Below are 20633 nucleotides of genomic sequence, written 5' to 3'. Positions count from 1 at the left end.
GATGAACCCAATGACGAGCGAATGATTTCAAGCTTGAAGGCAACTTTTCATGCAAGTCAGACTCATAGAAATTACATTTTCATAATAGATGCAACAGCAAATACGACAGAAACACAGTGGTGCTCTGGTAACATTTTATCATAATCGTCCCAAAACCATCCCAAAATGCTACGCATAGAAAATTGCTACAACTTAAACACAGGGTTTAGTGGTTGAAGATTAAGGCTGGTTAAGCCCAAGTGACGTATGACACATGGGGAGGCTGTGTGGGGGGGGCTGGGTTTAGGGGACATTCACAAACCAGAATGTCAATGGTTCAGATTGAAGACAGTACTGTCAACTTGTACACAATTTTTTTTAATTGTGCGTTGTGTACTGCATGTATGCATGTTGCCATTACTAGATCTTGGATATATTCTGTAATAGATCAGTAAATCTAAGTTATTAAACAGTTTATAAATGTATAGTATATGTGTAGTCGAAAATGTTTGGCTGAGGTCTAGAGAATCAGTTTCTCAGTGTTTGGGACAAATAAATGTATCTTAATCTTAATCTTAATCTAGAGAATCAGTAGTTTGATCCCTGTCTTCTCCAAATCTCCTTGGGCAAGATGTGACTTGTTGTGTTGGAATTGTTCAACCCTGCAATCTTAGAGTCTAATAAACAAATGTGCAAAAATATTTACTGAAAAGATGTTTCTATTTTTCTCCAACTATGTCCACTCCTGCAATACAATATCTCCTTAAGGCAAATATAAGCATGATCAAATATTTATGCTTAGGTTTAGGCATCCACATCACATGGTTGAGGATAGAGTAAGATCATGGACTTGGTTAAATATTTAGGCGTCTACAATGATTAGACATTAACATTTTACCATGAATAGAATCTTTCCCTATCCTTGACCACGGTGCTGATGTTTCTTAAATCAAACCCCTCTCAAGTCTCAAGAGTGTGAACCCTGGTCTCTGGCATCACAGTCCTGTGGAATATAAATGTAGCAAACACATACAGTATGCCTCAACTTTAACTTAACTGGCAGAACAAATATGTACATATTTCCTAAGATAGAGGGTCTTTTCATGTTTATCTTTCTAAATGAGCTTAGACGGTATTAGAAGGGAACAAATTATTATCTGTCGGTGGCAGATGTAGGAATGTTATAAATCAGGGGCTATAAAGGGGCCAACATTTTCAGAGGGGCCAATTATGTGTATAATATTCACACACACACAACTACTGATTGAGTAATGTGCACATTTAAGTCATTCCTATACAGTTAGCTCTATAGCTTTGAGCAAAGCGACACATCATTCAAAAGAGTTTTTTAATTACTCCGTTTTAAGTAAGTTGTGTAAAAAAAGCTTGGAATATATTTTTTTAACAAATAGACATTTTGTTAGTATTGATAGTAAGTGCCTTGTTTATTTAAAACAAGAAAAGACTACTGACACAACAGGGGCACTTCAGGGGCTAATCAGATTTCAGCTGGGGCCAGTGCCCCCCTTGGCACTGCCCCTTGATCCACCCCTGATATCTGTAAAGAGAATCAAGAGTGTATGTTTTTGGAATTTTCTATCATTATCAGATGTTACTCCAACTGAAATGATAGTAAAGTACATTGAAAATAATGTCCACATACTTTAGGCTGATTTTGCTCCTTAGTTCCACTGAAGGAAAGTCTTTGAGTAATAACAACGTGGACTACAGTGTGCTTCCAACTTATTGGTTAGGTGAGGGCCATTTCCTGTTTTAACAGGTTCCGAGAGTGTGAGGTAATGGATTTCCCACTTTGGTGAAGAAGAACTCTACGGATCTGCACAGAGTCATGACCTCAACCCCTTCCAACACCTTGGGGATGAATAAGAGCACAGACTGTGAGCCGGGTGTTATCAGAAACCATCAGTGTCTGACCTCACTGATGCTCTTGTACCTGAATGAAAAATCCCTGCGGATCAGGTGCAAGGCATACATAGAAATGTGCAGGGTGTTATAGCAGCGTAATAACACCCCTGGTTAAGACATTTGGGTGTAATGTCTGGATGTCTACATTGGTAATTTGTTGTAACACCTGCTGTCAGAATACATAATTGGGCTGATATAACGTGATAAAGCTATGTTGTGTGTCATATAACAACTCTCAAAGTAAATATATTCTGCTGCCGACAGAGTATGCCAACGCCCACGTGGTACTGCAGGGGTCTGCCCACTGAAAAGGACACCGTGTGCCAATGAATCAATGCTAAATGCCAGTTTATGTGACTACCATGCCGACCATCTGGGACTGACATCGCAGCAGAAGGCTGAGACGAAGGCAACTCGAACATAAACAGGCCTGTTGCTAATGAGACAGCAAATTAGGAAAGTTATTTACAAGTGAGAGACTGTGGTTTCTATCGATTGGAGCTATTGTGCGGTGGCGCAGGACAACGCACACCTCCACTGCCACAGCAGCTCCCTGACATGGGCTCTCACACACACACACACACACACACACACAAACACATGAACACACACACGAACACACACACACACGCACACAAACACACACACTGGTGGAGTGAAATGCTCCAGCCTCTCTCTCTAATACACTCTTGTCACACACAGGAAGCGCCCATGAGGACAGTGACAAAGGGGCTGTGATGGTGGCAGTGTAAACTAGTCATTATCAGCTTTCTGCTCACTCAGGAGAGCAGCTGGCAACACAAGTCATACATCGTTTCCACCTGTGATGGACTGATGGGGAAAATGAAAAGAGGAGGATCCAGCACGGAGGAGGGGAGGTGATGGGGGGGGGGGGGGGGGGGAGGCTGTGGTGAAAAGGTGAGTGGCAGGGAGAGATTCCCGGCTCGCTCAGCACATAGAGAAGCTTGAAAAGCAACACGGGTCCCTGATCAAGATCACACATCGGACAAAAATAGAGAGCGGCTGGGATCTGTCCTCTGCCTTTGTTCTCACAGGTAAAGCCATTAGAGCAGGCTTTGAGGAAACAGCATGTGCACACTGGTTCAATGCTTCATGTCTCACTAATATAGGTGCTCCCCACTGGGCTGGCCATAATTGTGCCAGGGAGAGAAGATAGAAAGCCCTCCTGAGCTGTATTTGGGTGATACTTCACAGACAAGAAAGACCCTCTTCATGTCTTTTTCACTTCATCCATATCAGCCTGTTCTGATTCCCCATGACAAATAAGTTCAGTGGCAATTGGTCAGGGACTATTGTGATGAGATGAATTGGGCCATGTTGGCAGGGGGGATTAGTTGGAAATGAAGTGAAAGGACGGGTCGTGGGAGTTAATTAGGAGGGGTGTACTTTAACGCAGGTTTAAAAGTGCAGAAAATGCATTTTCGATGAAAGAACTGCTGGATGGAGGGGGGGGGGGGGATTGAATAGATCTAGGAGGCGGTGACTGTGAACAGACTACGTCCACACTACTAATACTACTTTCTACGTTGCTATGGATACTCCTCTCGTCCACACAACCTGGAGTTTTAGAGCCGCTAAATGAGAAGTTTGGAAATGCCTTTCTGTTTTATTACGAAAGCTTGCGTGCTATGTCTCAGTCTAGATTTGCAGAAACAAAGACGTTAAGTAAAAAACAACTCCCATTCGATTTGGCGACCAGTGTAGAACGCAAAATGGATAATCAATTACAAGCGTTGCTGACCCTGTTACCTTTTCAAACAGCTGTTAAATTCAGTATTTTACTTGAAGTTGATTGGCTTTCATGCCTAGAAACAAGTTATTCTTCTAGCATTTTTGTTTACACCGGCACGTGCATGCCCAGTGTTCATGAGCAGTAACTTGATATCTGTTATGAGATGTGTGAGTGTGGATGGGGATTAACACTCACTACAACATTTTAGTTTGAAAACAGTTTTTCAAATGTGAGCTGAAAGGTGCAAAGACAGAAGTGCAGAGGATGAAGAACCAGCAGAGAATCACTTTTTGAACATAGGTGTGGAACTGGGGCCTGTGTTGTAAAAGCACTCAGAGAGGAGAAGAGTAGAGGATTGAGTAGGGGGGAAAGGAGCATGTGACACATCCTGTCTGATGAAGCAGAGGCGGGGAGTTCCTTGTGATGCTGGTGGTGTTGGAAGGCATAGAGTTAGGGGAGTCATTAAAAAAATGTCTAGCTGGCTAAAGTGCATGCACTGGTTTTCAAAATAGCTTGAATAAAATCTGCATTCGTTTAGGGAAGTCCATCACACAGGCACTCGCTCTCGAGAGGGCTTAACGGAAAGGGCCGGAGAGACGTGAAGGGAGGATCAAGGCGTGGAGAGCGTGATCACGAGTGTCAGAGACAGAGAGGGGGAATGATAGCCGAGGCAGCGACGGGGAGAGGAATGCAAAGCTGCTGTTGTAGGCAAAAAATATTTTTTTCTTCCCAAGACCCAACAGGGTTCAATTAAACTCCAGGCGGCAAGAGTGGAAGCGAGAGTGACGCCTTGTGTCTCAGCACTAATGGGGTTAACAATTAAACAGTGTAGATCTCTTCCTTCTCCGGCTCCGGGCCACGCAGCATAAAACAGTGCATGTTACTGTTTAACCTGCCTTGTGTAGAGAGAGGTCGGCCATTAGCCATTACTGAGCTCTGCTCTAATGCCATATGAAGTAGGAGGAAAAGGTGGGGTGTGCCTGAGTGTATGTGTGTGCGTGCATCCATTAGTCCATTAGTGTATGAATGCCTGTGCTTGCATACTGGCGTGGGCGCACCCAGCTGCCTAAGTGGAAACAGTGCTAAACAATGTCGACTCCTCGACCACGTGTCAATCCTGAATCAGGGCAGGATGAAGTGAAGCTGATGTATCTATGAGTAACTCATGTCATGGAGCTTTCTGCAGCGACAACGTCTCAAATTATATTCCTTTTAAATGAAATTCAGCTGTGAGGTTAGAAATGCCATTTTCTGACATGAACTCCAGAGAATGTGTCTGCACAACTGGGTCTGGATCTTTCGAGTGAGCGTTGGTGCAGCCGGCGGAGGAAGGATGTAACGAATCCTGGAGCGGCGGAGATCACGTGTCCCTGTTTACAGCACATTGACACCAGCTTCAGCTCTTATCACCAACAAATATCTCATCAGTTTAGTCTGTGTCTTCTACGTGTGTGACTCTGCTCTTTCATCCAGAGATATTTGTATTCTTTTTAGTTTTTTACATCTGCCTCGTGTGAGAATCACCCACTCGCTAGTGGTGAATCCTGCGGAGGATCTCCTGCTGTGTTCACACAACAGCTCCCTCAGACATTCTCTGGAGTTTTTATTAAGGGGCTTGTCAGAAAATCTCTGAAGGCGCTCACTGTGACATTTGCATTCTCACATACAGCCCTTCAGAGTGTCTAGAGATTATCTGGAGTCCAGTGCAAGTCAGGAAGCAGCTTAGAGTACCATGACAAAGACTGGTTGGCTGGATGGCCGACTGGTATGACTATGAGGAAAGGAGAGTTTACGTCTGGGTAAAAACCAGCTAGACTCGCATCTGGATATTCGTACACCTGCGAGAATTGCGCGAGAGAAATGCACGAGGAGAGGTCGAGGGAAGGAAAGGAAATGGGAGAACGAAGAAGGGCTGAGTGTGACAACAGAAAAGAGAGGGGAGGGAAGAAGAGAGAGAGAGATGTGAATGAGAGCAACGTCTCCAGCAGCGATTTTACCGTCTAGTGAAGCAGAAAGCATTGAACTTTAGATGAAATATTAATACAAAGCAAGAGAAACAGAGGGAAAGGGAAAATAAAACGATAGAAAGCGCTCTGGTATTAGCCACCTCCATTTTAATTACTTTCTCCCTTCATTTCATTTCCTCCATCTCTGATTCGCGCTCTGGAGACGTAAAACTTAATTAGGGAATAACAATTATTGGAAATTATTGCCTATTACCTAATTGTTTAGGTTATCACCACGATCATTATTTCTCTTTTGCAACTACAACAGAGCATTAGAGCCAGATGAAATTAGTCAAAGTCTTCTAGGGAATCAAATGCTCAATATTATCCACAAAATGTGCTGGTGCGGAGCGGGGGAAATCCGGAGGTTCGGTTTAATTAACACAAGGTGTTGTTCCAGCCTGAAGGCAGGCGGCACACATCAGGACATGGATTCACTGAGATGAGAAAACGCTTCTTGTTGAGAGAGAGAATGAAAAAAAAAATCCCATCAATGTGCGACAACACCGCGAGTTCCGAAAGAAGAAGCTGGAGCGAGAAGAACCGAAAAAAAAATCCAACTACCGAACTAGATTCGATTTTTTTTCTCAGGCTTGTTTGTACAAGATGATTTACAGTGATTGCAAACATTATGTGATTGTGGTGGAAAAGTTGATCAATTGCTTTTACTTGCAGCCCAAAGGGTGAGATTAAATATGCTTTAAACTTTGAGAAGTTTTGTCCAATTAAAGCTAGGGTAAGTAATCCTTGAAAATTTTTGCAAGAGCCGGGCTACTCTTTGAAAAAGTGCAACCAATGCATCCCACCCCCTTTCAACAGCGCTCTTATCAAAGCTACCCCCCAAAACACTGAACGCTCACTGACTGACAACTGATACCAGGCGACTTTTCCTCGACTCGCTCGGTACCTTCTGGCTGTCATCTCTGCTTCAGCGTGTGGGTCTCCTCGGCGTGCGCCATTTGCATTTGTGATGTGGCTTTAACATTCGAGTTGTGGCTCTTTTAGTTGTCCTGTTGGGTCTGCATTTGCGTGAGACATCTCGCCACCGTACTATCAGGACGTGAAGAAGAGGATTTCAACAAATAGGATAAAAAGCTTTTTACCAACCCTACCTTTAACTATTATTTGTGTTATTTAAGAAGAGAAGAATAGAGAGCAGAAGAAAAGAAAAAAATAGAGAAGAGAAACAGTAACTACAGTACATTGCAGTAGTTGTGATGGGTCTTCAGAGTAATTAGACAGAACTAGCAGCTAACTGGTTATTGCACAACACTGTTGCAACTCTTGTGACTTTACAAAGCTTTAAATAACAGCTGATAAAGGTGGCAGATGTTGATAAATATATCGTTTGCATTGTGAATATTTTTAAGCAGTTTATCTGTAACCGATTACTTCTGTAAACTAGTTTTAGTGTGTTTTATGCAAATCAGTGTACTTTGCATTCATGCGCTGTGACAAAATGAGCCTGGTGAGCGTTGAACCCATAATTGCAAGTGCAGCAGTTACAATGTCCTAAACCACACGGGATACTTTGTATAGTGTTGGAAAAACAATGACAGTGCAGGTGCGAAGCTTCGACAGTGTTGTCGGAGGGGAAAAAAGAAACGCTACTTACAGAAGAATTATGGATGGACATAATTACTCGAAACCAGGAGGACAATTTCCTTTCGGTACGATAATGAATCATTGAGGGATGTGATAAGAGTTTGTTTATAAAATTTGAGCATGGGCCCTATCTCCATCCAGTCTCTACTCTCCTATCCCTTCTTTCCTTTTCTGGTTCTCAGTGCAAATCATGAAAATATTCCACATCTTACAACGAGCAGCTCCTGCTTATCTGTAACCCTCAGGTTCCTGTTAGGTCCATCTTGGCATCTGCACATCTGCATCCCCCTAAAAATGTACCTCACCCCCGCTCAGCTCGCAAAATGATCATGTGTTTATCCTATATAGAAAGGTGTTTTTATGATTTATAAGAGCTATGAAAGTTTTCAGAGGAGCACTCAGTTTGGCCTTGCCAGCCTTTATGTATAAGGTATGAGAGTACAGGGCTGAGGCAATTCATTTCACACCCCTGCAGCAGAGTAGTATACCCACCGCCGCCTCTCTGACAGAGACTGTATAGTAGATGGACCTACTTAGTATATCTGGAGTGAGATGACATGCTGGCCCCTTTCCAGTTGTGTCTGAGAGGCAAAGGAGGAGAGGGTCAAGAGTGCGGTGGAGGGAGGAGGGGAAGGAAAAGACCTCAGGAGCCTGTTCAGTCGACTGCGCAGGGATCCTCTAAGGGGTTTAGGTGGGGATGTTCATGCTCATCCAAGTGCACATCAGTGTAGTTCCTCAGTGGCAGGGTATAAGGGATTTTTAAAAGACTCTCACAAAGTGTTTGTGTTTCTGTCTAACTTCTTTCCAAGCAATCCATTTTGATGGGCTGGAGATTTGCACTCGTGGGTACCAACACGAGAGGCAGGCTAACTGAAAGAAGACACACAGCGATGTGAGACAGCCAGCGATGGCCCACCGCACCCCGCTGAGGATGTGCCGCTCACAGTCCAGCGACTCCATTCATCAAGCTCGACAGAGAGAAAGAGAGCGCGAGAGAGGAGAGGGAGAAGAAAGGAGAAGTAAACAGAGGCTGCGAGGTGAAAGGGAACGTTGCAAGACAACAGTGAGAGGGATTGAGTGCTCGGGCACGACAGCGGCTGAATGTAGGTGAGCACAAAGCGGAGAGGAAGCGAGGAAGGAGTGAGGGAAGGAAAGGAGAGAAAGGTTTCGCCACTCCTGGGAAGGTTCCCATTAACATGGAAATCACTTCTTCTTCCTCGGTGCTCCATGGCTCACTGATGGCTCGGCAAAGGAGAGAAAGGCTTTAGCTCCTATTATTCTGCGTGAGGGGGCAGACTGCCAGGTGAGATGAAAAAGTAACGTGAGAGAATATATAAAATTGTCAAGACAGACTCCATGCAGCCGCTCTCCCTGCCTCTCCTGTTCGTTCCCTAAAAGCAAAAGGGCCCAGGCAAGGCCGGAGAGAGCGTGATGGATTCACCTAATTTCCACCGAGGCCCGAGCTTATACCAGGAGAGGAAAAAGAAACAGGGAGAGAAAATGGCCCCCGTTTGGGCGATTTAATGAAGTTTTAAATTTCCCTGTTTTTCTCCCTCTGTGATGGTGGGGGAAAGTTTTGAGAGTGAAAATTCCCAGAGTGTGAAAGTTTAAGACCCTCCTGGGCTTCCGTAAAGGCTGGACTGGACTCACTTGTAGGTCTGTTGAAAACCCGGTGCTGTATAGGGTGATTACTGCACAATGAATCTCTCCTCAGAGGATCTTTTGGCTGCACAGGATTGTGGAAGAAAAGCTCATCAGGGGAAGCGCTGGCCGCGGATTCTTCCAGGAGCAGCCAATTTGGTGTAGCGCTAACCTCAGAGTAAAGCCTCATTTGTTAGTGCATGTGTATGTGCAGGGGAACAAGGGGGAAGCCAGCGAGGAGGACAAAGCGCCACTACCCACGAGGCTGACTGACCCTGCTACTTCAACACTGGTGCACCCGCTGGTCATAATACACACCAACAGACACACACAATAATACAGTTAGTGGGCTGCAGCAGCATTCATACCCACGCAGGATAAGGAACCAAGCAGAGCTCGGTACTGTGCCACTATTGACTCCAGGGCAAAGGCACTGATGTAGCAGGCCTAATTGTGCGTTGTTATATGAGGGAGCCGATTCAGGAAATACTTTTCATGCCTCAGCGCTATCTCCTGCTCCTGCGCTAGCTACAGATACCGATTTTTCATATGTATTGTACATGATGTGCAAGCAAATTCTCCAGGGATGTTTTTAAACCTATAGAATCTGTCAGAGCTGTCAATTATAAGCCAGATACCAGCCCTTAGCTTGTCCTCTTTCATGTTACGTGCACATGCACAGAATTACGTCTGCATAAATAAACAGACATGCATCTGTCTGCATCAGCGCAATGAAACACACCACTGGAAACCTGCTTCGTTCCATTTCCCAGCATCCCTCCAGCTCTGTGTGAGATGAAGTGATTTTCAGCGAGCCTGATTATCACTGTCACCATAAAGCCATTAGCCCTACTCCTCTCCTCTCTTTCCGTTTCCCCCCATCTCTGTCCCCTCCATCCTGTTGTCTCCCTCCTCCCTCCTTCACGCTTTAGTGAACTTGCCCCCGGGACTCGCTTTCATGCATTCTAAAGAGTGCCGGCCTCACGTCCCGATATCGTGCCGGTCCAAACAATGGGAGACCTCGGCACGTGGGCGGCGATCGTTGGACAGGACGACGGGACGCGTGGGCGGCCGCTCTGGCCCGGATTGGCCCCATGCACGTGTCCCTCAACGCTGATGAGCCCATTACTAGTCTGCAAATGGACATAAGTCATGCCATTTAACTAAATTCATTATCGATGCCCTATTGAAGAGGACACAAGCCATTTTCGATATGCATCGGATTTTATTGGGTGCGATGCGGCTGCTAAAGAGGAAGTGACAGAAAATGATGTCGGCTGATCCCCGCGCTGGTGGCTGCTCTGGCGATGATGGCTATTTTGTTCCACATATAAACCCTCTGTGGCGTGTAAGTGTGCCATTATTATATAAAAAGAACTGTGAGAACACAAAGCAGGCAACTTACTCCTCCATTAGCATCATTTTCCGCATTAAAATTGCATAACAAATTATTCATTATTAAAGATCAGTATGAAGCAACTGATTAACCCCAGGAATGGAAATTATTTCTTGGCAGCAAACACAAACGTTTGTTAACAATGGTTCCAGTGTTTTGTAGTTGGCCTGTGAAAGTGGATGGTTTTACAAGTGGTATTTCTCAGCGCAGACACTTTCTGCCACACTAACTAAAAATGACTGTCCGCCGAGGCCGTTTTAAAACAGGAACAGATGGGAGAGAGTGCGATAAGGGACACGAGGGTACCGGGTGTGTGAAGAGTACACACTGAGCGAGTGGGAGTCAGGAGTGTGTGTCCGTGTGTGTGTGTGTTGGCTCCATGTCTACTGATCGTGCAAGTGTGCAGAAAAAGAAACAAAACATGCAGGTACATTCTAACAGATGAAGAAGAAGCTCACGCCACGAATGAAAACACACACACACACACACACACACACACACACAAGGTTATTCCAGCCTGTGAGTACTCCTCCAGCTCACCCACTCAACCCTCATTGTTGAGTGCACTCCTCTTTTCTTTTCCTCACTAAAGGACATAATACCTCTATTATCCCGCCTCAGTTTCATTTGCTCCTCCGTTCCCACTTTCTTGTACATTTGTCTCCCTGTCCCCTCCATCTCTCTCTCTGTGGTTTCCTCCGCACTTTCTTCATCTCCTCTTCTCACCCACTCCCTCTTTGCCTATTCCCCTTTGTCTTACTCCCCTGACAACTTTATCACAACTTTCCTTGCAACGCCATCTTTTTATTATTCTAGGACAAAAAAGTCGACACATAAGCACAGCACAGCACACACAGGAAGATGCTCATTCCCTTGTGCACACCTCCTCTTTCTCTGTCTCCATCTCCTCCCATTTACACTCTCTCTGTTACAGTTGCTCTCCGGGGAAATTAATTAGTAATATTTATGATGAAGCCCTCTCCCAAATACTCCCTCTCTCTCTCTCCCAGTCTCTCTGTGTCTCATCTCCCTGGTGCATAACATTACACTGGTCTTATCAGAGCTACCTATGTAGTCATCTGTCAGCCCATCTATCTTTACATCCATCAAACCACTGGCGGAGCGATGGCTCCCTCAACTTTTTTATGCGGCACCATTGGCAAGCCAAGGTTGTTTGGAATCCACATAAAAAGGGGAAGTGGCACCTGCGTCTCCATCTGCGAACATGTCACCGAGCTGAGCTGTTGCAATTCAAATTGCGGACAAAGAAAAAAGTTTCCAGATAAAACAAGTTACGAGCCTCTGGACAGAAGGCAACACCTTTGTTTAACTTTGCTAGGGTAAATAAGACGGGAATAGAGAATGTCCTGCATAAAGGTGGATGCCATGATTGTTTGTTTTAATGATATTTCAATACCAATAAAGACAAAAGATTTCAAAAACCTGTAAATATTACACCAAATTCTGTCTGTCTGTTTGTGGAACACACATCTCGCGAAGGGAAGTACCTCGTTGAGTTCGGTGCGATTTGAACACCTGATATGTTCAATATTAATAAAACACATCGCTCATTTTGATAATGCATTTTGAATTCAACCACACACAGACATTCACAGATGTCGATGTAGTTGATCTCCCTCATGGCTACAAGTTGTAATTCAAGGTAAAAAGCACAATGTTTGTTTTGTTGCTGTAATGTTTAATATTTGAACTCATGTCTGAAGATTGTTTGGATTACTTAAGAGACATGCAATTTACAAAAAAACAACAGCTCTTACGTAAATAATTCAACTTAAATAAACCACGTATGTTAGAAGTTATAAATGCAGATTCATGTTGTGAAAAACATTGACTTTAAATAAGAAGAATCTGGTTGATCATGGACGCTCAAAAGCTTCATTGCATAAACCAGGTGGGATGAACAAAATGTTTTCAAGTGTACTTCACTCTGCAACGTAGAACTGACTCACCAATGACAAGAAATAATTCTGAAGTAAGTCCAGAGTATATCAAAGAAGCATCGTTCTTATCATTAGAATTTACATCAACTATTCACAAAAAAGAAACAGGAGACAAAACAGAGATTGTTATGAACATTTCATCCGTCTAATAACTCCAGAAATGTCTGTCTGGCCGTCTGGCATGTGTAGAGGTGGCACTGCGCCAGTTTCTAATATAATCAATATTTTCAAGTGTCAAAGTATTCCACAGAGGTTATCCTCCTAAATAACCCAGTTTTCAGAGTAGATAGAAAAAAATAAAAAAATAGCATTGGAAGAAATGGTCATCTTATTTTTAGGTACACTCCCTGCCGTTGCTCTAGCCTCTATTTCACTTTATCCCAGAGAGAATTCAGCTGTGGAGTGCACGCAGCCGTAAATAATTCAGCTTCAGTAAACATGGGAAAACATGTCTGAAATGACTATAAGGGTATGGAATTTCAAATGCATCTCTACAACAACAGTATGGCCTGATTACAAACGTATATAGGACGCTGTGATGGTCGCCATCATCTTAATTTCCCTATGGATTAGTTCATCTACTGCGCCTACCCTGAAGCTTTGTAACAGGAAACTGATAGTTGGAGATGTGATTCGGTACCTATCACCCTTGTTTACTCTCAGACAATTAGCCAACCATGTATTCCACACTGCACAGCCATAATTAGGGGCTTAATCAGGCGAGGAGTTGATGTGGAATGAGACGGTAATAGAGAGTCCCCTTTAGCACTTTGCTTTTACATCTGTCTGCCTTGTGTACTACATCTTCTAGGGACCAGTTGGCAAGAAAAATGTATCTGCTCGCTATCTGACACGTTCTCACGAAAAAAATAAGCCCACTGAGAAATATGCAGTCCAGTATTAATGCTAACTCGGAAATAAAATATCAAGAGTCCAATGATATTTCTGGGATAAAGACTTCAAATAATCTTTGAATAACATGCAGCAAGATACTAAAAATGACCACTTTGTCGACTGTGTGTCTACATGTTTGTCACCTTAAGTGTTCAAAACGCGCCGCTACCTTTAAGAAAGTTCATTTGATATGGATGAAAATAAAATTAAAGCTTTTCCTTCACCAAAGAACGCGGAGGAAAAAAACATCAAAAAGCACGGTGCTGTCCAAATGCATTTGGAGCACGGTGTACGCCATTTCATAACGAGGCCCAAAGGAAAGTGCGGCTGGAGCGCGATGTTTGCCAATGACGCGTCTGAAAATATCCCACTTTCTCCACTCATCATTTAACCAAAAAACAACTCCTATTTGAACGGTAGCCTACTTCGCCCCCCCCGTTATACCGTCTCCTCTGGGCTTCAGAAATCCCCTGACATCTTCAAAACCATACACACAACAAACCCACTTAGTTCCTTGAATCATGCGTCAGACAACATGAGTGTTCACCCTCGCGAAGCTGGACCTGTCCTTTCTGCTCGTTAATGTACGGCTGATACCTGGTTCACACACTCCAGCGTAATCCTCTCCCTCTGGTAAATGCCACGAGGAATAAGCAGTGTTGACCTTGGGAGACGCTGGGGCCGGATTTGAGGGTGTCTTTACAAAAGCCTGGGTGTGTAATTGAGTAGAGCGGCAGGGTGGCTGGCTTTGATTGTGGGAGTGCACGGGAGCTTGAGTGTGAGCGTTTGAGGGAACACGGAAAAAAAAGACAAGCGGGGGATCAGGGAAACGCACGGATATACACAAACGAATGTGGGATTGTGACCGCGGGCATAGGCTAACACCGATCAGTCTTCATCACCACGACCAGGAGAGGCCACAGCCGGGAGCTTCGGTAGACTGTGAGCTTTTCTGGGCAGCGGCTGGTACCGTGAGGCTCTTCATCACCCAGACAGTTGAGAATGAGCCCGGATTTCCTCCCAAGAAGCCCCCTGGTCCTCAACCGCACCCCCGTCCAACACAGCAGCTTTGATGGGAGTTCAAGTCGACCAACGAACCTCCTGCCCCAGGACATCATTAGTTCGATTTTGGAATTAAAGCCGGTGATCGACTGGACCACAGACACACATCCTGAGTCCTCATGAATCCACCTCCACTCTGCTGTGGTACGTCATGTCCATCTGCTACCGCAACTCTCACACGATGAGTTTAATTATTTCCACTGCAAATGTAATGTGCTACATTTATTTCACAGTTTTCTTGTACTGCAATATATCTAAATGTGAACAATTTAATATCTGCTGCAGTTGATCATTTTTTTCTCCAAACCAAGTGTGATTTTCACAGTTTGTTTCTTTTTATAACACACCTTAACGCCGTCTTAATAAGCTGTGGTGAATGCTTGAGTTTCCTGTTATTGATTTCAACAAGCCATAATAACATGTTGAACTTGTATATTGTAAATAAGCCTGGTTGACGTGTCATCCCTTCTTCCCACAGAGCAGGAGTGATTTAGGGATGCAGCGGTGGTATCGAGGTCAGGCTGATTCACACGTTCAACCAATCACCAGCATGTCTCACCTGTCAATCATGGCGTTTCAGACAGTTTTTTTAACAGCATCGAATAGCTAATTAAAAACAAACTGTGAATACAAACGTCAACATCAACTGAGTCAAAATACACATCCTTTAAAATGACTGACACGTGATTGGCCAAGCACATGTGTCGGAGGGACTTTGCTATTGCAGCTCCCTCCCCAGATCGCTACAGCACAGACTCTGGCTTCAAATGCACAAGATGGCAGCATTCGTACCCAGGATACTTTGGTTTGGTTTCAGGATAGTGGGTAGACACGTCCTCCATCTTTATATACAGTGTATAGGCTGACTGAGCTGTATGGAACTCACATTCCCACAACTTTAGAGCAACTTTAATGTCATCATCCACCTCCAATTCGGTGTCTCTCGTACCTGTAACTTGTTGTCTCCCTCTGTGTGTGTGTGTGTGTGTGTGTGTGCGTGTGTGTGTGTGTGTGACAGGTGTGTCGGAGTCGGAGCAGAACCCCACCAGGTGCAGCAAGTTACATAATGAAGGCCTCTATAAATACTCGTCCCTGCCGCTTCCACTCTGCCAGATCACGGACTCAGTCACTTTCCCTTCAGTGTTCCTGCTATGAGCCTCATTTGTTACCGGTTTAGCTCTTCAGCATTCAGGTCTTGTGGCCCCGGTTTCCCAGCGCTCATCCTGTTCTCTGTCTCCCTTGCGGTCCTGTCTGTTCCGACTCTGACCCCTTGTCTCCTGCCCCTCGGCTGGTCAGCCCTGAAACCTGGAGCAATCAGCCACCCTCGGATCTCATTCTCGACCTGCTACCCCTCATTCTCCACCTGCTGGAGTTCCTGGTCCTCGGCTTGCCTGCTCCACAGCTTCCCCTGTGCTTTGCAATAAATATGTTACCTCATTCCTGTCTCCGTGTCTGTTTGTGACTGGGTTCACCTGTCCTCGAGCCCCCAGCAGCAATCATTTAAAGCTAACTTTGCTCGAAGCTCTGATTGGGGACCTGTGGGAGTTGTGAACCAGTCTGTTCTGTCAGACTGTGAAGCTGACATCAATTCCAGCTCAAACGGCTAAAGTGCCAAGCTGTCAAAAATATCATCAGTCACATATTGCAGCATTTTATGACATGACCCGGTCTAACTTTAGTTTTTTTTCCTGTCATAAAACTATGTGCACTTAACTCCACAACTGACTGCAGTAAATAACCTAACTGAAAAATCTGAAAACCATGAGAAAACCTCACATCGCTTCGGCTCTCTTCACATGTTACCTGTCAGTTTAGAATTGATCTGAGGATTTTATTGATCACCCATAAAGCCCTTCATGTCGCAGCCTCCTCATATATTGCTGAATTACTGCTTCCCTATGATGGGGATCGGAGCCTCAGATCCTCCAGCAGGTTGGCTGCTGCTGCTGAGTCCCGACTCAAGACCAAAGCTGACCGGGTTCCTGCAGTCGAGGCCCCTCAGCTCTGGAACTCCCTGCTCGAGGATCTGAGGCTTTAGGATTTCCCAGTTTAGTCTGAAGCTAAATAACAGATGTGAGAGCTGCCTTGGACAAACCTTCAAGACCAACAGATCAAAATCTTGTCGGACCAAAACTGCAGACTTTGTCCGGACACAATAGCTGGATTGAAAACAACAGACTCAAGCTTTGCTACAAAACCATCGATGTGGAGGGTAGGTAGACACAGCCCACGCAGGTGATGATGACAGGACTAATGTAACATCGAATGTAAACAATATAACAAACACAATAACCCTGGTTTGGAAATCCAGATGTGAAAATAAGCCAGTCTGTTTGCCCTATTTCATAGAGAACTGAAAAGCTGATTGGTTTGGAACCCCTGGGATCAACAACACGTGACTTTTTCCCTTTGATTTCTGAAGACATCTTTAATGAAAAAGTAACTTATCTTATAAGTACAAATGGACAAAAAGCTTCAAATCCTAACCTAAGCTTTCTCCACCTTAATTGGGAGACGGTCAGCAATTACCACAGAGGAGTCGACAGATGCCGAGATGAGAAATGACAAAGGATGACCTTACATAATGGATGACAAGAACACTGGCCATCGAGGCCGGTTGGTTCCCTTGATCATTCACAGGAGAACTAACTGCCGTGTCCTTTTGAATGGAATAAAGGACACACAAACCAATTCTCCAGGTGCACAGGTAGAGGGAATGGATTAATGTTGGCCTCTAAGACATCAGTGCACTCCTGCACAGGAGAACCAGAGCAGTGCTGCCCAGAGAGGCACTAACTAGCTCACTGACCTCCTTCTGGATAACTACAAGATGATTTGTAGGGTAATGTCCAAGTAGGACAGTAATATCCACTGATCTAACTTGATAGGAGTTCCTCAGCTGATTTAATTCAATTTTCAACTTTCTGGTCTTATTTCTTTTTATATGGAATAATAGGCTAAGGCACTGGAGTAAGGCCCAATTTAATATATAAACATCGCAAGTATAACATACTTGGGTTGTAGACCTTTTCCATCCATCCCTCACACTAAAATCCCACTTCATAATCACAAACAGTGACATTCAATTGAGTGTTATCAAACAGTTGATGAGGTCGGTCTGATTAGAAGTGCTGTGGCTTATTCCCAGTAATCTGAACGTACAGCTGCTGTACAGCATCTGATCTGTCATCGCTCGGGCGAGTGAGATCCACGACTGAATGTTTGATGAGGCACTTTGCAGCGCTGCAGGAGCCTCCTCCACCCGACTGCTGCAGCTGCTGCTGCTAAGGGAATCCTGACAGTACCTGTGGGTCAAAGAGGTCCGAGCTCTTCTCTGCCTTCTGGGCCAAAACAAACACTATGTTTATGCCTATTTGTTTTCTCCCGGCGTTTACCATGTAATGAGTGCTATAAAGTCAAACACAGCAAAGTCATTAAAACTTTATCTCTGTTACTTCTCGGTGATTGACAGCTCAGCTGATGCTGCATTGTTCTAATGAGATGGAACCTCACCATTCTATTGCTCCGAGCCATAAAGAAGTGTTTGCAAACAGCATTGGACGCCTGCTCTGTGAGTGTGTGTACACACATGCTTGTCTGGCAGTTATGTTGGAGGTAGCACATACAATCACTGCACATATGTGTGCATGCAGTAAGTACAGGGTGTTCAACCACTGTCATTTCCTCTTATCATGTTGTGCTGCCCGCCTCCCTGTCGACTACTCATTCATTCTCTGTGGCCTCTCAGGGATTGCATGGTTTTTGGTGCAGTGACTCACTCTGGGTGAACCGTGGAGGATTATCGTTAACATCAGTGAGGTGGACGGTGACGGTGGTGGTCCCGGAGAGTCCGCCCAGATGACCCCCCATGTCCTTGGCCTGGAGCACCACCAGGAATTGGTCCTGGGTCTCCCTGTCCATGTCGGGCACGGCTGTACGCAGAATACCTGGAAAACACAGAATACAAAGAGTCATCAGAGTGGCCCTCGAGTGTTTAAAGCAGGGAAAGTCGAGTTTTCACCCAAGCGAGATTGCAGCAAATAACCATAAAATATCTATGCAGGGCTAAAAGTTTTTTTTAATCAAAATTCATGACTCAGTAATTACCAGGGACTGAAGCTCCTGGATTCCAAAACATACTTTCTGGCTTGTGCTCTGTTCTGGAACAAAAGCTTCCAGCACATTGGCATCTCGTCCGACTCACTTTTAACATTTTTAAGCAACACGTCTATTCTATTACTGCAGGACTGTTCTCAAGATAACTTTCATATCATGATAGTATATCTCTTTCCCAGATCTCCTGAGCCACCACTCTCCGGCTGTGTAAAAATCTCCAACTAAAGGCCTTAATGATGATTAATAAATGATCTTTTGATAAGTGGGTCATCCATCCATCGTTTATCTATACCACTTATCCTGTAAGGGAGCTGCAGTGGAGCTGGAGCCAATCCCAGCTGACATTGGGCGAGAGCCTGAGTACAGCCTGGACACGTCGCCTTGCAAATGAAAACGTACAGAGAAACACATCCATTCACACCTATGGACATTTAGGAGGAATGTGAATTTGTGTACGTTTTTCTTTCAATCCGGCTTTTAAACGTATCATTAATGCAATGAACAGTTCATTTATTCAAACCTTTATGAACTCTTGACTCGAGGAATTATGCAAAGTAATAATTATTTAAAAATGACTTACACATGTATATGTAGACCTGAGGGCTGATGATGAAGTGAAACTTTTGTAAGTCAGTGGCAACTGGATTAACCTGGTATCCTATGAAGTGATGGACCTGATTTTAATAGACAGTAAGATTTTTTATTAATGACTTCTTAACATTAATAGCTACAGATTGGACTACCGATTATGAGAGGAGGATCTTTCAGTAAAGACTAAAGTAAATCATTAATAACAGACTGTAGGTTTCTTGCTTCAAATAAGGCATTTACCCTGCCCTTACAAATCAAATTATTCAATGGAATTATTTGGTCCAGATGCTCTGCAGCTGTTTTCTAGGAGTGTGTTAAAACAGTTCATCAGAGAGGAATTATTGATTAATCAAAGAGCTACATAGACACAATGAGCTAAGCTGGATCCATACGGATCTCAGAATTTGGAAACAGTGATGTTTTTCTTCCTAATGCAATGGTGCCGTTATCTGGACCAATATAGCAGCTAATATTATAGATACATCAGCATACGTCAGCTGTTACATACTTTAGAGAAGAGAAATGCTCAATATATTTTTAAGGTAATTTAAAAATGTATCCACGTGACTCAGTCACGGAAGAGCACTGGCATCAGCCTCAGTCCTGGTCTAAATCCTGAAATCGACTGGGTTATAATTACGGATTTATGAAGCCATAATCAATCATTTAGCAGCCATTGGTAAATCCATTAGTTACAACCTTTAATAAAATGTGTCTCATTAGAGTGGATTGCCCACTTCTATTAGGTACAGCACTCATCTTAAGGTAGTAACAGGGCTACAGTTTCACTTATTTACTTTATTTGTCTAATTAGGCTGCATGTTGTGCCATAAAGACGTCAGAGTCGTCAGCAGCTGCTTGATCATTATCACAGGTAAGAGGTGATCAAGCTTCATATTTACTAATCATGTTGTTTTTATTCCAGTGGACGGACCAGGTTATTCTTAGATCTCTCGTCTTCCTTTCAAAACCTATTGGAAAATATCAGACAGCATCCCGCTGAAGACGGGGCTGCTTCTCCTAACAAGCTGACAGCTTTTCTGACACTTTAGAGACACTCAGTTTCCGTTTGACATCCACAACACATAACTTAGTGTTCCATTAATGCTGTGCAGAAACACACATACGCAAAGCCACACGTATACAAACACAGACGCATGAGGAAGCTTGCACAGAAAGAATAAATCATACCGCGGCGACATGCTGACAGAGCATAAAATCTCAATCTGTGTCTCACACCTTTTAAACGGCACAGCACCTCATTCTACATCGATCACCTCCTCTGGGTAAATGGCCTCATTCTGCTCCATATGATTGGATGTTACACATCCAGTGCTGGCTGCTCTCACCCAGCGTCAGCCAAAACACAGGCCTGGATGCCTTGGCAGCTCAAGGTGAATCACATTCAACATGGGCCGTTTCGAATGCAAACGAAAGGAGCAGGAATGTGTCTCGCTGTCTGAGCAGAATGCATAAGCAAACAAACTGAATATATGAGCAAATGCACTCGCCTCTAAGTGTACATTTTGAATTATGCCTTTGAAGATTGAGCCGGCGAGAAACAAGGTGATTGGAGAAGGGAGATAGAGCAGGAGAGAGGGGAGGGGAGGGGAGGGGAGAGCGGACACGTTCAGAATACTCACACTCGTCTAATAGCACAGTGTCACGGCTAATACACACTGGGTGGAATTAGGCTTATATTC

The 20633-nt window shown here is 44.2% G+C and overlaps 1 protein-coding gene across 1 annotated transcript in view; it reads right to left on the bottom strand.

Annotated features, from left to right (window-relative positions):
• The window catches only part of LOC128455241 (cadherin-24), a 98778-nt gene that overhangs the window by 38349 nt on the left and 39796 nt on the right, over positions 1 to 20633 (bottom strand). Inside the window, 1 exon segment of the mRNA XM_053438925.1 lies at positions 18003 to 18170. Within this exon segment, the coding sequence (XP_053294900.1) occupies positions 18003 to 18170 (168 nt within the window).

Source organism: Pleuronectes platessa, chromosome 13 (genome assembly GCF_947347685.1).
Source record: "Pleuronectes platessa chromosome 13, fPlePla1.1, whole genome shotgun sequence".
Lineage (NCBI taxonomy): Eukaryota > Metazoa > Chordata > Actinopteri > Pleuronectiformes > Pleuronectidae > Pleuronectes > Pleuronectes platessa.
This window is presented reverse-complemented; position numbering and strand designations above follow the sequence as displayed.